The 19,939-nt window shown below is 45.6% G+C and overlaps 1 protein-coding gene across 3 annotated transcripts in view; it reads right to left on the reverse strand.

The window, feature by feature from the left end:
* Positions 1-1,846: 1,846 nt before the first annotated feature.
* LOC122194056 overlaps positions 1,847-19,939 on the reverse strand; it is a 48,530-nt gene continuing 30,437 nt past the window's right edge. Inside the window, exons 4-5 of one of the 3 annotated variants that reach the window (XM_042894972.1) lie at positions 16,842-16,892; positions 1,847-4,211 (exon numbers count right to left, since the gene is read on the reverse strand). In XM_042894972.1, the coding sequence (XP_042750906.1) occupies positions 4,083-4,211; positions 16,842-16,892 (180 nt within the window). In that variant the 3' untranslated portion in view covers positions 1,847-4,082. Of the gene's footprint in view, positions 4,212-16,841; positions 16,896-19,939 lie in introns of all 3 variants that reach the window. The other 2 variants (XM_042894968.1, XM_042894979.1) reach the window with 2 other exon arrangements.

The raw sequence follows: 19,939 nt of genomic DNA on the forward strand, positions 1-19,939 counted from the left end.
GAAAGATTTCAGCTTAGAAATTATGGGCTCCCCTCCCACTGAACCACAGCCCAAACCTACTGGGAGGCTGCTCTGCAGCCAGGAGTTCCAACAATCCCCAGGTCGCAAGGGCCCTATGCCAAGCTGACTGCACTCACAAAGCACTTTGCTCGTACTGCAGCCTGTGTGCTGCCCCTTCCAGCAGTGGAGAGAATATTTGAATGAAGTATTTTGGGAGCCACAGAAGTGGAAAGCCCTGCATGTATGCCGCAGGAAGCAATAGGAGGCTCTCAGGAGACTACAGCTCCCATTTCTCTGGCTTCTGCTGATGGCTTCCTCACTTGTCTCCAGCAAGCCCCATTCCCACATGCCAGGATTCAGCATTCAAAGTCGGCCAACATCCTTAGCCTCCTTTGTAAGCTACGCTGGTTGCCGCAACTAGAAAGAACTACAGAGACCATAGCGGATACCACCAACCTGTTTTTCTGTTAGCTTCAAAGTTGCTGCTTTATCAAGGCTTCTTACAATAATGTTTTACCACAACAATTGTCCTGTTTTGTCAATAACGAGGAAGTCCGGCTTATAGGAAAACTGAGGCATGGGCAAAATATAATGTAACCTAAATATACACTGGAGAGCTAGATTACAGCCTTGGGGGCCCTGGCTCATCCAGACCAAGTAGCTGACTGCACCCTGCAAAGCACTGTGCCAGCTTTCTGCTGTACTCTGGCTTCAGGAGGGTACATACAGCACAGATGATATGAGTTAAGCACAGCCCTCTGTGCACTTTTGCACTTACGAACAAGCACAGCCTGACAGGTTATTAGGCTTGTGGAGACATAAGGCCACTGCATTTTGAACTGCATCTAGGGAACCAGAGATGGGCACACCAAAAAGTCAAGCTGTTTTGGACAGACAAACAGATGGAAGGAAGAATAAAACAACACCACAAAGAAAAGCAACCCTGCAGAGGAGACAGCAAGCACACCTTACAGAAACCTCAGAAAACAGGCCAAGGCCAATTAACAATGAGCTGCAGCTGACAGAGAGGGGAGGATTTCAGGATAAGAGAGGTGGCACAGAGCCTAGAGGAGATGGGAGCTTAGATAGAAGAGCAGAAGGGGCCTCCTGGGAATGAGCCTAAGCAGGACTGCTCAGGGAATTTAAGCTAGTCTCTGTGAGGCCTTAGAAAAGGGGTCAGGACTTTAAGCAAGAGCCTTATGAGAGATTGGTTCAGATAAGTTGCTAGGAGCATGAGGGCAGAGGCAGGAATTAGTCCAGGGGGATAGCAAGGGGAAGGGGATTATGGTTACTAGTACCTGAAATGGGGTTCTTAGAGCAAGATCAAGAGAAAACGGTGAGCTTGTTATGCTGCTGAGGAAAGCAGAATGAGCACCTGGCTGCAAGCAAAAAGGCTGCTGAGAGACTTAGTGGGAAGAAAAAAAAGCATAAGACTTACAGAGGATTAAAATTATGAGCCCAAGCTCAGCTGTGGAGTCACCCACCCTTTTGTTTGTGAAATGGAGACCTCCAGCCAGATCACATACAACCCCCATGCAACAGGCTGCTTACTCAGTAGCCAAAGGGGCTCCTAGGTGGGAGGAGCACCAGTGAGGGCTGATATACCGTACCAGGAGTAGATGCACAAGGGAGATCACTTACTTGTGGATAAAATAGATGTTTGTTACATAAAAGTTCTTGATTATTTGTCTCCAAAGCCATTCTCTTGCAGGCATAGCTTGTGATTTTTGGAGTGCCTGGGACTGACTGTGATGTATCACAACTTGCTCTACTCCATCCCCTCTTATACCCCTGCCCACAGATGCCCAGAAGATAGCAAATGCATGAAACCTATCAGAGGAGTGAATATAGCAGCTGTTACACTTTATTTCATTATTTTTATTTTTCCTTCAGATTGAAAAAGAAAAGACAGAGAGAAAAGTTACAAAAGGTACTAAAAGGCAACAATACAGGCAGGACATCCACATTCCCATTCGTGGGGCCCCCAGGGAAGGCAGTCTGCAGCATCCATGCAGGCAGGAATAGAGCTCTAGGGAAGCACCTCAAAAGCACAGGTGAGAGGCCATGAGGGCTGCATTCCACCTGCAGAATAGTGGGCTGCAGTTGCCCCTTTTCTTGAGCACGGGCACTTGCTCTGAGGCGGTGATGCATCCTGTCCTGCCCTGGTCAGCTCAATCTGGCAGCAGTTAAAAGCTGAGGTGTGCCATCCAAACAAAACAGGCAGTCTCTACAGGAGTGGGAAGAATCAGCAGAGAAATTTGCCTAAGTCAGAAAAAGGGACTTTTGCAGGGAATCACGATGATCTGCCTGAAGCACCTCACCACAAAACCCAAGCAGTCCTTTGGAGGCAGTGCTGGTGCAGGATGTGGTCCAGCCATGATACTCTAGAGCCAAGGAGCAGGCAGAGCTTGGACAGCATCAGGATGGATACCCCCTCACTGCCTTGCCCAGGCACTCTGCTTGCCCGAGAGAGGCAGCGGATGGGTAGTGGTAGGAGATTCATGTCCCTGTGCCTAGGTGACCTTCAGGCTTTTCCCCCAGGGTCTCACAGCACAGAAAGTATCAGCATGTGCTGGTTCAGTCTATGGCCTCCTATTGAGAGCTGTACTGACCCCTGGTCTCATCCAAAAAGTGGTACAGTGGAGCAGATTTAAAAATAAAACCGATTTTATATTACTATTCACAGTTGCTCCTCTTGATCCAGACAAGTAAATTACACACTCTCGCTTGTACCCAGTCAGATACAGATTCAAGCTGAAGAATGCTGAGACAATTACTCCCTCCAATGCTGAGACATTACTCCCTCCACCAGGTACTTGCAATAGGGACTTATCAGATGCAGCAAGAGGAAATGCCTTGTTCCTCTGCCTCACTATGACAGGTGACAGCTTCTCCCATTAGCTGATGCCTTGTAGCACAAAGCACATCTGTGCCTCAAGGCTAGACTCCAGTGGTAACAAGACTTGCTGTGGTTCCTAACTGCTGTAAGACTGTTAATAGAGAAGCTTCCTTCTTGTTTCTTCTGCCAGCAGATGGCTACAAGACTTCTTCCTCCCACTTTATGCTACATACAGGAATACCTGCTCCACTGGGACAGAACGGAGGTCTATCTGAATTTAATAGCCAGCCTAATGGGGTAACAGACAACTTGCTGGAGACACTTGATTTGTTGAGTCTGATGATGCCAGTTGTGTTCAGTATCACAACAGGTGCAGCAGTACTGGGACAATGCTGTGGACAAATGCTGCATATCCCCAAACGGAGGCAGCCTCAGCAGAGAGGAGACCCAGGAGTACACAGACACACTCATGTTCTTCTCCCTGATGATGCCAAGAGAGAACTGAAGGTGGGCACTCTGCTTCTTTGGATGGCTGAACACAAATCCTTATTCTGTAACTTTATTTTAACTCCCACTGTATAACCAGAATGCTCATGCCTCCCATTTCAGTCTCATTTTAGATGATATTACTGAGCCAGCAGACTAGCTGGAATGTGGAACTATATCTTCTACTTACCCCATCCTACATCCATCTCCCAGGGTCTTCGCTCAAGAAAGCCTAAATTTAATACAATCCTAACAGTCTCAGAGAGGGATCCTCTTTCTTTGCAAGCAGCCCAGTACAGCCTCTGTTTCCAATCCTGTCCTCCTTTTTCTGAGAAGAATGGTCAGTCTACACCAAAGTACTGTAGACCCAAGTACTCTTGGAAAATTGTTTGGACCTGATCACTTTTCACTGCTGCCATGCAGGCTATACTAGCCCCTGAACCCCTCAGGGATATCTCCAACTATCACATCCATGTGTTCACCCTGGTGGCTGTCCTCGCAGTCCGGAACCTGTCACCTGTCCCATTTTACACTTCAAAGACAAAAATCTCTTCACCTGCTAATGCTCAGATGTGGCAATGCTATGAAACCAGTCACTGCTGCAAAGCTGTATGTTTCCTGCTGCCAGGGAGACTGCATTGCAAAGATGTGTCACTGTCCCCTTCTCCCACACCCAACCCCCGGGTGTTGCCACGTCCCTTCCCACTGCCAGGCAGGCGGTTGGTTGATAGTTCCTGAGGTTTTTGGAGAAATTCCTTCAGTAGGCACATGACGGTTCTTCCACTGGAGCTATTGGGCTCAGCGGCTTCAAGGTGCTGAGGGAACGGAAGGCAAAGGTGGATGGATCATACACAAAGTGAGGCGGCGGGCGGCCTCCGTTGATGCTCTGCGGGGGAACACAAAGAGTGATGAAGTCAGTACTCACATACGCTGCAAGCAGTGAGCTTCTTGCCTCAAACTCTTTCTCACTCCCTCTCTGGTACGATCACACCTCCTTGTATGAGTGGTCATACTTGTACTTGCAGCAAATAGCACCAGCCCAGGCTAGTTTCCTTGCTCCTACTCCTCCTGTGTAGAGTATGCCACCCCTCTCAAGACTGAAGTCTCTGAAATCTAAATCACCAGGATTCATCGTGCCTGTAGCCACTCAGGTATGTAGAACAAGGTGAGAATAATCAGGAGTACATTTTTCAGAGTCCCATCACCATTGCTGGCAGAAGGCAATATATAGATGAGTAAAATTCAGATTCACTTGTCCTTAAAGCAGGGACCTACTATGCTTTTAAAGCAGGCAGATAAACCAGGTCACTTCTGAAGACTCATTTCTCAGTCCTGTTTTTCAACAGCTCTCCTGTAAGAAATTACAAATCACTGTTTCTCGAACTATGAAGTCCTAGACACACAGAAACTCTCCAGAGCTTTGGTTCCAGACTTTACAGTTTAGGCTTTCATCATTGTTTTTCCTCCCATCCCATTTACCACGTTTCTTCTTACCCGTTGTTTTTGTCTTCTCTTCCTCTCTAATTTATTTGACTTGATTCTTAAATTATCTCACTTCTAATCCACCTGCAGCCTCTCTGCTCTTTCCACATTGTAATAGACAAACACGATATTTGTTCCTGAAATCAGTTCACACCCAGAAGTATTTCATTAATATTTCTGGTAATCTCCATGCTGGCAGGGCTTCTGTGAGCAAGTTTGGTATTCAGAAGCTCCAGAGCTTCTTCAGAATCCTGGGGAAACTAGCTGAAGTGCCAGTGCTCAACATTTTCGGAAATCAGGCCTTCCAGGCCTTAAGTCTAGACTAGGAGGTGACATCTAAGCCAGCTCTGTCTCACACTGGAGTGGCTGTCCAGGCCTCTTATGAGGGCATTTCCCTGAATGAAGATTGTTTATAAGAAGAGGCAAAATTAAATGAAGACAGATTCCCAGAACAGTCCTGTCTGTAAGGTGGGTACACACATGTAGGACCTGTAGAGCACTGGAACTGCCTGACCCATGGTTTAATTTACACATTTCCAGAACAAATTGATGAGGAATGGCTGGGAGATGCTTGGTGAAAATAATAATAATAATAATAATCCCACCTGAAGTCATTCAAGCTTAGGTTCAATGTTGACCTCTAAAGATAGTTCTTCCCTCTTCCCCTGCTGGTGTTCAGAGTATGGTCAAAGCAGATTTAGAGTGAGGATCCAGTGTGATATAATAGAAATGCTGCTCCTCACTAGGTCACCCTGGATCCATGAATCCCAGAGGAACAATGATGCTAAATAGACAATTCAGTTCTAGCACATAGGAAGTGTTTTCTATTCATATCTCAGGAACTTTGTTTTAGTGAGCAGAAGCACCAGTGCACTTCAAGCACTTCAAACACAGGTTTTTCAGACAGCAGCAACCACATATGAGATGGCACATGCATCTCTTCCCAGAAAGCTGCCCAAGTGGCCAGGGTCACCCAAAGAGTCACACCAAATTAGACAGCTCTGAAAGCTTCCAAGCCAGGCCTCACATGCAGCAGTCATGGCAGCAGGATGTGGAAGCGTCTACCTCCCAGATCCTGGTCACAACTCAGCGCCATGGAGCAGCCTTCATATCACAAATGGCCTCTCTAAAAGCCAGCACAGGCAGTGCGTTTCTGCCTGTGGATCCCTCCTCTGCAAATTAAGATAGGCACTTGAGAACGGAAAATGCCAACATGGTGCTTGGCATCAGCTGCGACTAGAGTTCCAGACAACAAATCATGCCCTGCTTCATCCCTCTGACACCGTGGCCAGCAACATAAGAAACAAGAGAGGCAGATTTAAGGGCCTTTACTCAATAGCCACCTGCTGTGGGGTTATATATGGTGTGTGCTCTGGCAAGCCTCACAGACTGAGGGTAACATAGCAACCCCTATTCAAATCTAAGGGGCAGAATAAATCAGCACATTTGTCCTTCTCCAGAGCAGAGAAGGTCCCCTGCCAGTGCCAAGAGGGAACAGGAACAAAGAACCTGGCAGTCCCCTCCATTTTGAGATGCCAGACAGGATTAGGCAAGGCAGCTGAATCAGTTCATTTCTGGCAAACAGCAGATGGAATAGAGGCTGGGGAAAAATGGGTCCAGAGGACAGATGAAAATCATCCACAAAACTCACCAGGCTTTGGATAAGAAGGAGCCATGAGGCTGCTCTCTAGGCCATCTGGGGCCAAGACACAGAAGCAGAGCACCCTCTCAGAGCACCACAAGGGAGATGGGCACAGAGCAAGTGTGGAGGCAAAGTACAAGGACACAAGAAGACAGCAAGATGCAGAGATTCACAGGCAGTTGGGTGGCTGCAAGTAAGTTCACACTGCAGCTCATTGTGATGCCTCTCAAGCAGCAACATGATGGTGGCTTTTGACAGCGCAACACCACAACTGCAGGCAAAGGCAGGGCAGGAAGGACTTCATGTCTAACTGCAGGTGCAGGAGGGGCAGTAATGCAATTACCTCCATAAGATGACTGTTCCACAATTGTTTATAACTTTGAGCAGCATGGGGCTCTCTTTTGCCTGTATGGCTGATGACAGAGCAGCAGCTCTGCTAGGGACCTTGATGGAAAGAAGAATGAGCACCAGCACCAAATTGGCCCGCTCTTCACAGAAGTTTGTGTTTCCTCTGGAGTTTGTATCCTGCTATGGGGATGACTGGCCCTGATATGACTTAGTCCTTGACACCATTTGGGATCTCAGCATGTGGTGGTCTAGCTTTGATGAGCAATGCAAGGCAAAACTCCCTAGATCTGCTCTCAGAACAAGGAATAGGACTGGCTGCCAGAGAGGGAAACACGTTCCTCCTATCCTGCTGCTTGATCCAACTGTCTCCCTGGAATCGGTGCAAGTGTCCAGGCCATCCTGCCCTTCTCCTCATATACCCAGCACCAGCCTGTGATGCCAGGGATGTCACTCTGACTAAGGCGGGCTGTTTGGAATTCTCCAGCTACAGCAGACCCTGGGGAGCTTGCCACAAACCTTCCTGACAGCCCTCGCTGAGCAACCCCAGGCCGACTGCCTCAGCAGCTCCTCAGCGTACAAACACTCCGCATTTGACATTAAAGCCCAGTGTGATCACCCTAGTGGTATTCAGGCAGCTGGATAACTTGCATAAAATGGAGCCTAATATGGGCCCTGTGCTAAAAGGGGATCATTAACCAGAGCCCTCAATTTGTTAAGCAACGTATTTACACAGCTGGAAAACAGCCCGAGAAGTAAACCACTGCTGGCAAGAGGGCACACATGCTGGGTTGTATGTTCTGTCACACACACTTGTGCCCACTTGCATACAGTTTGTGCACAGACTTACCTGCTCTCACACACCTCATATTTCCTCCCCCCTGTACATATACATTTTCTCAGTCACTTGTCCACGCTTCTCTCTGCATGAACCAACTTCTGAACTACAGAAGGAGCTTTCCCCACCCATATGGGCTTCATCCACTCACACCTCAACTCACGTTCAAGCAGGACCTTGGATGGGGCTGAGCTCCCTCAGCATCCCGAGGACAGCTCAGAGGAACATAGCTCTTCACTAGTCTTATGCAACTGTCAGGAGCACAAGTTAGTTTCAGTACCTACAAGCATTTGTACACCCAATTCAAGTTAGATTACCCCAAGGGAGCCAACTTGTGTGTTACCCACGTTTCAGGCAACTGAGCATGTACAGCCTTGGTCAGATGAGTTCATCCTCATGCACAGACACGTGCACATTCTCTCCTTCATACACACTTCCCACTTACAAACCTGTACTGTAGTCAGTATTATTACCAATAAATACAGGTGGTAAATAAGCAACTAGGCTTGAAACACATTAACAACAAGTACTCCTCAAGATGGTATGAACTGTGACTGGATGCAATAATATCAGCAACTCCCAGAAAGTAGAAATGGACAACTGCTCTATAAATGCATCTACAACATAACTGTGTATTTTGGCAAGAAAAAAGTAAACAGAAGAGCCCAACATGTAAAAGGTAAATCTACTAATACAAAACACCACATTGCTCCCAGAAACACCCCCCTTGCCACAATGAAGTCTAGAGAAATATTTAAGGTGCATATAGTGAAATATACTAATTTTGGACTGAAAACTCCATGGAGATGTGGTTTTCTTATTTAGACAAAGTAGAAGCAAGCACAGCCACAAGTACACTTTCAGATGTGGAAATAACAATCACAAAAGGAGAAGAAAAATGAAGTTATCTAACACAACAATGGCCTAGAAGAGAGCAGTGGAGCCAAGGATGATACAAAACTACGATCTCCTTAGTACTCTTCGGTTCTCTTTCGTAAGAGCTCTAGCATCCTGGCAGCATCCAAAGATCAGACCAGTTTGTGCACCCTGCCAACCCATTCCCTACTCAGGGCCAAGAGACCACAGGAGTCCCTTCTCTCCTGCCCTTGGACCCCCAGTAGCTGGGAAACACTGCTGAACTTCATTGAAAGAATTACGCCTTCCAGTGGTGGACATCTCTCAGTGGTGAGTGAATGATCCCTTTACAGTCTGGAGACTGACTTATTGTAAGTCCTTTGGGGTGAAAGGTACCATGTAATTGCAAGTTGTAAAGGCGCATCCGATTCCCACCACCACCCTGTGTGGAAAGGAATAAATCCCCAGGAGAGTCTTGGCAAAGACAGACGCCTGCCCATGATGCTGCCGGTTTGTGAGACATCTGCCTTGCCCAGGGTGAGCAGAGCCAGAGGTAGTGTGCCCACATTCAAGCAATGCACAGAGAGAGCAGAGGCTGGATGACTATGCAGTGCAGCATGGACAGTGCTTTTAATTCCATTTTGCCCTCCTTCCTTTCACCTATGCCAAGTTGTTAGAAAAGAAACTGGTGACACTTCAGCCTTGACGTGGGAAACAATCATGATGTGAGCAAGAAGGGGGGACCCTGGGCCTGCTTCTAGTCACAGCTCTCATCTTGGACGTGGTCCTGACTAAGCAACTTCCCATCATCTATGCCTCAGCTTCTCCTGTGTAAAACAGGAGCATAATGTGTTAACCACAGTCAGGCAGCCAGGATGAATTAACATCTATGTGTTGTAATCTTCAAATGGGAAGTAATTTCCTTTCAATTACAGTCTTGCTTTAGGCAGTTTTCAAGACATCATCATTGACAAGCAGGACCAGCTTCTCCAGTGGAGCAGCTATTCACATCTAACTGCTTCTTCATAAGCCTCTGACAATTTATTTAGGTCACAAGCTAGGCGCAGACCAAAAAATAACCTTTCAAAGGCAAACTCCTTCCCATCTGTCTCCTCACTACCTCCAGGTTCATATACAGTTTGATTTCAGGGGATAGCCAGAAGATAGACCATGACGTAATATCAATTTAGAACCACTCTTCTCCCTTCTCTTTCAAGAAAAATAATGATCCACTCCTAATGCTGCTCTAATGAGGAAGAGCAAAACTTTGCAATTAGTGCTGTTTTTTTTCTTTTCTCCATTACCTTTCCTTAAAAACTGAGAGGAAGGGAAGGCCTGTCCTTCTCCACCAACATAAGGCTGCTTAACACCTACTTCCTTTTGTGCATTACAAAGACCAGTTCAATCATTTACAAACACAATGCTGTTTCTCTTAGAAAGGAAAAAAAAAAATCACCACCAGCAAAAAAACAATTATCAAACATTTGCAGAAGTGTGTGCAGAATTGTCAGATGGCAACTACCAGACTTAAGAGAGGTGCCACCAGATAGGCAACATAGAACTTCTTGTAAGGCACTTCAAAGGGCCAGGCAAGCACTGGTTATTTGCTCAAGAGCATAAATAGGCCAGCTCCAGTTCCAGGTCCTCACTGGCACCAGTGTAACAAGTTTTCCTTCTCACCCCCATACATCTTTGAGATGTGTAGCTGAGAAAGCTGACTACAAACTTTGATTTTGCTTGCCTTACACTCTGGAGGGTGCGCAATGAAAAGGCACAGATGGGTCACTTGGAGGGGCAGATTTTCAACGCTCACTGGCTAATTTGGGAAACTCATCATCCTAAGGTGTCAGTGAAGATTATGTTCTGAAAGCTACACAAATCTCTCAGGAACAAAGGAAATGTGGATTCATTCAACTTAACTGCAAGATGTGTTTTATCACCACCCTCTTTCCCAACAAAGAATGGCCTGTGCTTTCCTGTACACACCTGCAGCAGTTCCTGCACAACACCCATAGTCCACATATTCCAGAGTACAAGGAGAAGGCACAAGAACACTCTTATCTACACATAAGTAGAACCTCTCTCTCCTCCCCAGCTTCCTCTCTTCAGCCTTCTCTGCATGGTAAGAACATCCTACCTACCTCAAGTGACTGCAGCCTGCTGCCCTCACAATCCCTTCAGGCCAGGAGCCCCAGGTGGGGTTCCTCCTTCAAGGCCTGTATGTGATGCACACTTGGGCATGTATGGCTTCCAGTTTGCATGAGGTCAGGGTAAGACTCTTCCCTCCAGCCAGGCAGGCTGGCACAGAGCAGCACACCGTTTTCAACTTAAAGGGAACCCAAATTAAAACTGCTAAGTGAGTATTAATTATCCTGGCATGAGCAGGCTGCAAACACATGCTGACGCAGTGCTCTTGCCTCTGGTCAAACCGCTCCAGCTGCGGAAGCCAAGCACAGGAAGTGGGTGTATTATGGGAGGTATGTGTGAGAAAAGAAGATTATGGCACTGGGGACTGGGAGAAGGATTGGGTGCCAAGTTCCCACAGCCACGTAAACAAAGGGGAGCAGGGAGCAACAGGGGTGGGCGTGGATGCAGTGGTAAAAGACGTGCTTGATCTACCATCTTAGACTTGAAAGTCCATCAGAGTAAGATAGTGGAAGAGTGGATGACCCTCCAGCTGTCTTCTACCCTTCTCTCTCTGCACCAGCATAGAGGTATAACCAAAAAGCTACCAAATCCACTTCTCAGTGACATGTGATTTGCCACCCTGCAAGGCCCTTCTTAGCCACGCATCCCAGCTCCTGAACCACAGCCACTACCTCCATTCTATGACTCCTCACCCTTGCTCCTAAACCGGACCCACAACCCAAGCCATACTGCAAACACAAGGGCAAAACTGAAAATAGGATCACAGAACCCTGATTCACCAACTACTCACTCCTTTTCCAGTGCTGTATGGATTATGAAACTCTCAATTACTCCTGAGCATCTATTCTGCAAGCACTTACATGGCTTAATGGGTGCAGGGCATACATGGCATGGATTTATGAAAAGCAAGAAGCAATGAAAATTCTTCTATTTAATGGAGCAGAGTAAAGAGACAAATCCCTCCTCGAGATGCTATGGAAAGTCTGAAGGCTAGTTAGCCCTTGCCATAAAATCCAATAAAGGCAATGCTAAATAAAACAATGTCTGGAGCCAGATATTTGGGATAGTTTTTAAACAGAGGCATTCCCACCTCAGCTAGACTATATCCCTCCCCATGCTGCCTCCTGTCAGAACTTACTGAGATCAAGGCCTTACGTTCTCCAGGGCCAGCCATCAATACACAAATCTTCAGCAGGTAGTTCACTGGCTTGGCTGAGAGAAACATGGAGGGAGCTGGTTTCCCCAGAAGGCCAGTAGATATTCATGCCTTCACTTCACAGAGGACCTTCTCCATTTTGTTCAGCAGAGAGCTGCCCATTATCTGGAGAAAAATGCCTGTCTAGAACTCTGCCTAGCAAGTAATTCAAGGATGTGAGCAAGGTGAGCCTCTCTTGCTGCTCCTAAAGAGCAAGATTTGGTTTAGGCATTCAGACACATACTAAACACAACCAGGAGTGACAGACAAACTGTCAGCAAGCCGCCTGAGATATCAGAGCTGTTTAGACTGCGTGGTATGGTATGAATAAGAATGCAGCTCAAGGAATGTGGTCTGTAGATCAAAGCCTATTTTCTGGTTTCTCAGTTTAACTCTGAAATTGCAATCATGATATTTTTCTTCCGCTTATTATTTAGCAATGCTCACAAAGTGCCTTGGGAATCTACAGTGGAAGGAATAACATATTGTACGTATGTACATACACAAAGAATCTTCTGACTTGTGAAATCTTTACTGTTTACCATGCAGCGAGAAACAGGCTTGCACCTAATCTTGCTCTGTCAACTTGCATGCCTCATATTTATGAATATCTCAGGCCTTTGCCAAGACAGCTCAGCTCTAAGCTGAGAAGGTCCTCTGTTTTAGGAGGATATTCAACATGTTTCTGTATTGGTCTTTTAGGCTACAAACATGAGAGATAAGAGTCAGGGAAGTCATTCCTGGGATCTGGCCACTGTTCAAGCAGGGGATGTTCTGAAGAACTGATAAGATCAATGCAAGAGTACAAGCGGTTTATGTTCCAATTTAAAATTCTTATTTTATTTTGTACATAGCAGAAAACACCTATCTGATCAGGCAAATTATCAGATTGGCCTTGAAATCCTTAATCTCTGCCTGTCCCAACAAGAGTTCTCAAGATAGCCAGGGGCTCACCAGTTGTGTCTTCTACCCACCTCCCGCACCTAAGATAAGCCCAGCTGCTGCCCCTGAGCTAAGCTCCATCCGTCTCTTTCAGAGACTGTCTGCAGGAGTTCATGACGGAAAAACAAGGTACATGACTGAAGTGGAAGCCTTGCCCCAAGAGGGTCTGGACAACAGAAGACTTGTGATACTATAGATAGATTCTGCAAGACGCATCTCTGCATTCTGCAGAGCTAGCTGCATCTGATCAAGCAAGGTCAAGGGCTGAGGAAATTAAGTTCCACAAACACATGCTCATACAATCATCCTCCTTCCAAAACCAAGGACATGCCTCCACGTAACACTCAACCATACTCTTCTTGTTAAAATACACACATACGTGAGCTCCTCTCACTCATACCTAACACCTTGCTTCCACTTACAGACAAGACACTGGCTGACACACTGAGATATGAGCAATCAAATCTGCATACAGACGCCTGCTTCACTGTGCAACACCTCTGTGTGCCCATGTCTACCCCTCACTTTGCACTGAAGCATTCTATGTTACACAGGCATCCATACAAATCCATACTTCATACACTCACTGTCACCTCCAATTTATCCCCACTTGCCTACCATAGGGCCTGATTCTCCTGTTCCATTATCCCTTACTTAGGGTGGATGGGCAGAGGGAGAGAAGAGAAATTGAATTAGTATTTTCTCCTTACTACAGGCCCTGACCTCTCACAGCAGTTATTATCCAAAACATTTCAAATGTGACTAAGCTGCTGCTGCTGTCTTGGGCTTGTCATACTTCTATTCCATCACCTCACTTAAGAAGAGCTGCTTAGACAGTGGAAAGGCTGTAGCCTAACACCACTGGAAACCGAGGTACAAGAAATAAGGAAAAGGTGGCATCTTAACATTCGAACAGCATGCAGAAAAGCAGAAGCCAACCGGGGACACTGGCTCCAGAAAGGCTCCCAAGGAGTACAAACATTTCCAAGGAATGAAAATATTCTGGTACCAGATGGCAAAGACAGTGTCTCTTTATCTAACCCTCCTCAGCGAGGCTCTTCCAGAAGAAGAAGGAGGAACAGCATAGATGGGATGATGCATGCGAGTACATCACTTTGTGTCCTGACGTATCAGCAAAGCCCTGAGACATCAAGATAATAAAAATATCAGCCAGGAAGAACATATTTTTAAGAGCACGTTATCTTACAACCACATGAGACACTGCCTTCAGCAAAAATAGCATGAAAATGTTTCACTGATATCACAGTGCTAAGCATGCCTACTATCTAGTTGGTCATTTGTCCCTGCAGTGTGAGGGTTACGGTGACAATAAGATATGCAGAAAGCAGCAGGATATAGAGAAAAAAAAAACAAAAAAAAACAAAAAAAAAACCCAACAAACAGATCTCTGATTCAAATCCTTTCAAAAAAACCAAATAAATAAAAATAAAAAGTAAAAATGAGGCAGCACTGCTTCTCTGCTGGCCTGTTCCTCAGATCAGTTCATTCACTGCATCTCCATCCACTTCTACTCCGTCTGGATGTGGCTATCCTGCCTAAGATCACTGCAACTCTTCAACTGTGCTGAAACAGGAGCACTGTACACCAGGACTTCCCAGGGTTACAGCAACACAAGTTCACGTGATGACATTTCCTGTTCAGACATGCAGACAGTTGTCAGATTCCTCCTGTAATAACTCAACAACCCATTTGTGAGATCTCCCTCAATTTCTTCAACCCCACTACAATAGCAGAGTCACAACACTAAACCTCTGTTAGCAATCAGAGCAATAGAGAACCAGGCTTATAACCTGGCCTTCTGCTATCACCCCTTGCAAAAAGCTGTATTTAGTAGGGCCTCAGAAGAGCCCTCCCAAGGGCACTAAAGTCTCTGGTGTGCCTTGAGTTACTGAGTGCTAGGGAAAAAGCCAAAAATCACAGAATGAAGCTGGCAGGTGCCTGTGGAATAGGCATCTAGTTCAAAGCCCACATTCTGAGAGTGGTTAGTTACGACATGCTACCCAAGGCTGTGTCCAGGCATGTTTTGAGTATCTTCAAGTGACTCCACAAGCTCTCTGGGCAACCAGAATTCCCTCTGTTTTAGTTAGGGCCCATTATCTCTTGACCTTTCCCTGGGCACCACTGAGAAGGAACTTTGTGCCAAGCATATCTCACTGGCTGGATTGAGATTTCCCTTTGTGCGGCAAGCACAACAACATCCTTCAGAGGTATGGACCTCTCTCAGCTGCTTCCAGAGCAGAGGCACCTCAACAAGATATTTGGCTGGGGGCCTGCTGCCTCCTCCCTAAGCTGTGTACACAGAAGTGGGCACTTGGAATTGCTTGAAAAACAGGAACAAAAATGCTCATTTACCCAACACCTCTGCTACCGCGACAGATCAATTGGAGACTGAAGTATCATTTGCTATTGTCATGGAAACCGCACGAACAACTCAGGTAGTGACACACTGTACCAGCTCAGCAAGGCTGGCCAGAGAACATGGATGCTGTGCCATCTGTCAGAAAGGTGTGCTCTCCATTTCTGCTATTTATTTTAGCATGAGCTGACATGAGCTCAGCAGGGAGCGGAGGGATGATTCTGTCTCTCAGATTCTACAGAGGCACATAGAAAGCTGCAATAACGAGCTCATGGTGCTGGAGGAAACAGCTCTGAGGTGCCCTTGAAATCCCAGGGGCTGTAGGGCTCTTAGCAGTAGCAGCACTAAAGTTAACTGTAGTCTAGGGACACCCAGGAAAAAAAAAAAAAAAAAGAACAAGGAAAGTATGAGGGACAAGGCTAAAAGGAAGGTGGTAAATACATTGGAGTAAAACACAGCAGCTGCATTAGCATAGGTCAGGTACAACCTGATGCTCAGAATCAGAATGCTCAGAGGGCACAGGAGGAAACAGCTCAAGTAAAAACAATTCAGGCAGCTGCACAAGAGAATACAAAGCAGATTGGGATTAATAGTGCATCAGAAGCATCAGGTCATGGTGGAGCCGGAAGACAGGACTGAAGTGCTCTAGCTGAATGCATATGAGAGGTGAGAGAAACACCATGCAGCTGCATACAAGGCTTTAAGCCAGTCCTACTTGCTCCTCCTCTCAATAACAAAAGTCACCTACAAAATGGTGATGGATAAGGGCACCCAACTGCATGAAAACATAGCAATTCTGGGTACACAAAGGCATCAGTCCCTGTAGGGTCCTAGTCTGCTATTCATCCCTCCTGCAAGGTATCCTTGCTGGTTATAATTACTATGTAGTAGTTTCACTGCAAAATTCTTCACTACAAGCTGGTTTTGTTCACGTATTGCAAACATGAGAAGCATTATGTGGGATTCTGTAGACTTAACCACTTGCTTTGGCTGCAATGTACAAGGCCACACACCTCCCTGCAGTGCCACACAGCACTGACTGAAAAAAAGCCAAAGTACCCACAGAGGCTGGCTAAAGAGTCAAGGGATGGTGTACTAGGGACAAAGCCTAAGAGGTGCAAACAGCATGACATGGAAGAAACCTAGACCTGCTACGTTTCTGTGCACTCAAAAATAGGAGATGCTCAGACACTGCAGTGTCATTCCATCTGTAAAGCCATCCAAGCGATCTAGACTGTCATCTGGAGATCACCCATCCCACATCCCTTACAGTTCTGCTGACATCAGTGCAGCACATAGCTACAGTCCTTGCCTGGACTACCTACCAATACCTCTCATCCATGTCAAGCATCATTGGACAACTTGGATCAACATTTCTGCTCAAGAAGGATCCAAACGACACTCTACAGGACAGCTATGCATAAGTGTATGAATTCATAGCATGAGATGTAGAGTTCCTCTCCAATGAAGCAGGAACCCATGGTCTCCAAAATGGAAAATATTGTTAGCTTCATTAGAACCCAATTTAAGTCTGCAACTACCATTTATCCTCCAACTTTGTAACTTTTGTTATTCAACTGATCAAGCCAAAGAAACCTCCAGAGATAATCTTCTTGGCACAGGTTTTCAAGGACTATCACCACATTCAGAAATATGTGGAGAGATGAAGTGCACCACAAAAGAGCAACTTACACGAATTTTAATAACTCTAGTCTTCATTCCACAATTCTTCTTCAGCAGCATCTTCTGAAAGAGAAGTAGAATCCAGGGATTAGTAGCAGAAGCATGAGGGAACAGAGAGAGAGAGGTTGTAGGAAGTCTCTCCTTATTAATGGCTGATTTCCAAACAAGATGGATAGATGGATGGATGGTTTAAGTGAGATATGAAAGACAGGAATACATGAATCATCAGAAGTGGCCATCAAGGAATCAGCCTAACCTGAGATTCTAGGATAGCCTAGACAGTCCTCCAGCACTGGCCAATACGCCAGGTTTCAAAAGAAAGTAGAAGGAATGCCACAGAGAAAGAAATGAAACAACTGCTTAAAAGGAAGTCTCTTCCTAACTTCTGCCAATTAGTGGTTAGTACTCCACCCTGAAGCAGGTGAATTTGTCTTCCTTTTATGAAGAAAAAAACAGTCTTTTTAACGTATATGTGGATGTTCCCATTATTTAACAGCAAATTTCATTATGTTTACTTATTTAGAATTACAAAATGAAGCAGAAGTACCTGCCCACAGTCCTAAATCCCTTTGCTATACAATGAAGAGCCATTAAAGCTGTCATAACATGAACCGCACGACCTAGCAAACAGGATATACCTAAAACAGTAATTACTCTGTGTCATTTCAGAAATAAACAGGTGAGATGCAGTTTTATGCCAGTTCTGAGGCAGCGCTTTCAAAGTTGGCAAGTGAACAAAATAATTCTTTCTCCTCAAAAACAAACAAACAAGCAAAACAAAACCCTGAAAGTGGAAAAACAAGGTTTGAAACCACTTTCTCCATTAAAAGTACTCAACTACACTGTTCATAGTTAAAATCTTATTGATGGGGATACATCAGGCAAGAGATTCTCTGTCAACTTTTGAAAGAAGTATTTTCCTAGCTCGTTTTCTACCTTTCCAGTTGGAAAGCTATGTGATGTGTGGAAAAACACTTCCCTCCCACAAACACGCTTTAACAAAGCAAATGAAGTGTTTCCCTAATTGTATTAATAAGACAGAAAACTTGTGGAAGAACATCCCTCCATCCTACTAACACTGACAGTAAATAGTAAGTCCTTACTGCTTCCTTGCTCCTTTTGGTTCACGTCTTCCTTCTTTTTCCAGTTAAAAGAAAAAAAAGCAACAAAGTAAAGGACTAGAAACTTGAAAAAGCTTAAAAAGAAACCACACAACAAAACACGTATATATGCACCCCCACCTCCAAATTCAGAAACAAAAAAAAAAAAAAACAACAAAAAACCCAAACAACTGGCAACAGTGCCCAGAAGAACAAACACATTTTTCCATTGAAAGTACTTGTGCAGTAGGAATCCTGCTCCTCCAACAGTTTCTGCCATTCTATGCTCCACAAACATCTTTGCAGAGCTAATCTACACACCCTCCCCTAAGCTGGAAAGGGGGCTGGAAATCCACATTTCTACACACACCAGCTACTCAGATCCAAAATCCAGCCCTCAGCACACTCAGTGTGCACCTGTATGTCTGGCAAACAGACGGACTCTGCAATGCATCTTGAAGCCTGTGCATGTGTACTTTGGTGTCTGAGGAAAGTACAAACATCCACAGAGGTGAAGGTAAGTGCTACAATGATTTCTGCAATTTTTCTTTTAATGCTTTTGCAGATAAATCCCAATCTTACTTCTGTTAGTCATCAGAGGGCTCATTTGTGGCCACACCCAATGCCTCTGCCGTTCAGTCTGACTTGGAAGCCCAGGCTGCCATGTCAGCACAGACCCAGGGTTTCTAACCAGAAAGGACTCAACATGTCTCTGCACAAACCAGGTAAGGTAGATAACAAAAGCCACGAGCCCATTGGTGGGATAAAACGTGCAAGAGAAAGTGGAGTCAGGTAATGAAAGTGAGAATTGGAACTCATGGTGCCAATCCCCACTGTTGGAGGGAGGAACACTGAGCAGGATGTATCCTGCCGTACCCATTTAACTACAAGTTGGAAAAATCACAGAATCACAGAATTGTAGGGGTTGGAAGGGACCTCCAGAGATCATTGAGTCCAACCCCCCTGCCAAAGCAGGTTCCCTACAGTAGGTCACACAGGTAGGCATCCAGGCAGGTCTTGAACATCTCCAGAGAAGGAGACTCCACCACCTCCCTGGGCAGCCTGTTCCAGTGCTCCGTCACCTCACTGTAAAGAAGTTCTTGCGCACATTTGTGTGGAACTTCCTATGCTGCAGTTTCTGGCCGTTTCCCCTTGTCCTGTCTCCACACACTGCTGAAAACAGTCTGGCCTTGCCATTCTGCCCCCCACACCTTAGATATTTATAGACCTGGAAATCTGTGTGGTTGTGTAGACTCTCTGCTTCTTCAGACAGCTGTAAAGCTCAGCTTCACAAGTACACTTGGGTGAATCCCCAGGGATGGCGGAGCAAGGCAGCAACAGTGCATTCTGCAGTGCCTCAGAAGCACCATGGGATCCTGTGCTGAAAGGGGAAAAGCAAAATACTTTCCAGTGTAACCCAATGCCTAGTGAGGTCCCATACTCTGGTTCCCTTATGATTCCATTAGGGTGCCAAAAAACTCACTATTTCCCATCTACACATTAGCAGAGGCAGCAAAACCTTAAATATATTCACTCTGGCCTCATATTAGGACAACTAGAGAGGAACAACAGAGACAGTAATTACACCTTTTAGAAGACATGACAAAGACTGACTGAAAAGTCTGAACAAGCCGTGGGTGGATGACAACCAGCCAGACTTCACTAGGAGGAATTCAAGTGCTCGTATCTGAAGTCCTACGCTTCTGGCAGAAAACAGAGGTGCTCTTTTCACTGATGCTGTCATGCCAAGTCTTAATGGTAAAAGGATCTTAACGCTATTTGCTACAGTTCAAGGATGTTGGCATTTTGTATTAAAAACAAGATGCTCTACAAAACAATTTGTGTTAGCTGTAATCTCCAGTGTGCTATTTGATAGACTCGATACTAAAATCCAAATATGATACCCCCTCATCTGCAATTTGTAAATATGGAGCACAAACCTCAGCAGAGGAAACCCTCTGGAATAGCTGGGTTTTCCTGTTACTACTTAAACTGGAAGCATGGCAA

Source organism: Lagopus leucura, unplaced genomic scaffold, assembly GCF_019238085.1.
Source record: "Lagopus leucura isolate 7727_CA_CO unplaced genomic scaffold, USGS_WTPT01 Super-Scaffold_73, whole genome shotgun sequence".
NCBI lineage: Eukaryota > Metazoa > Chordata > Aves > Galliformes > Phasianidae > Lagopus > Lagopus leucura.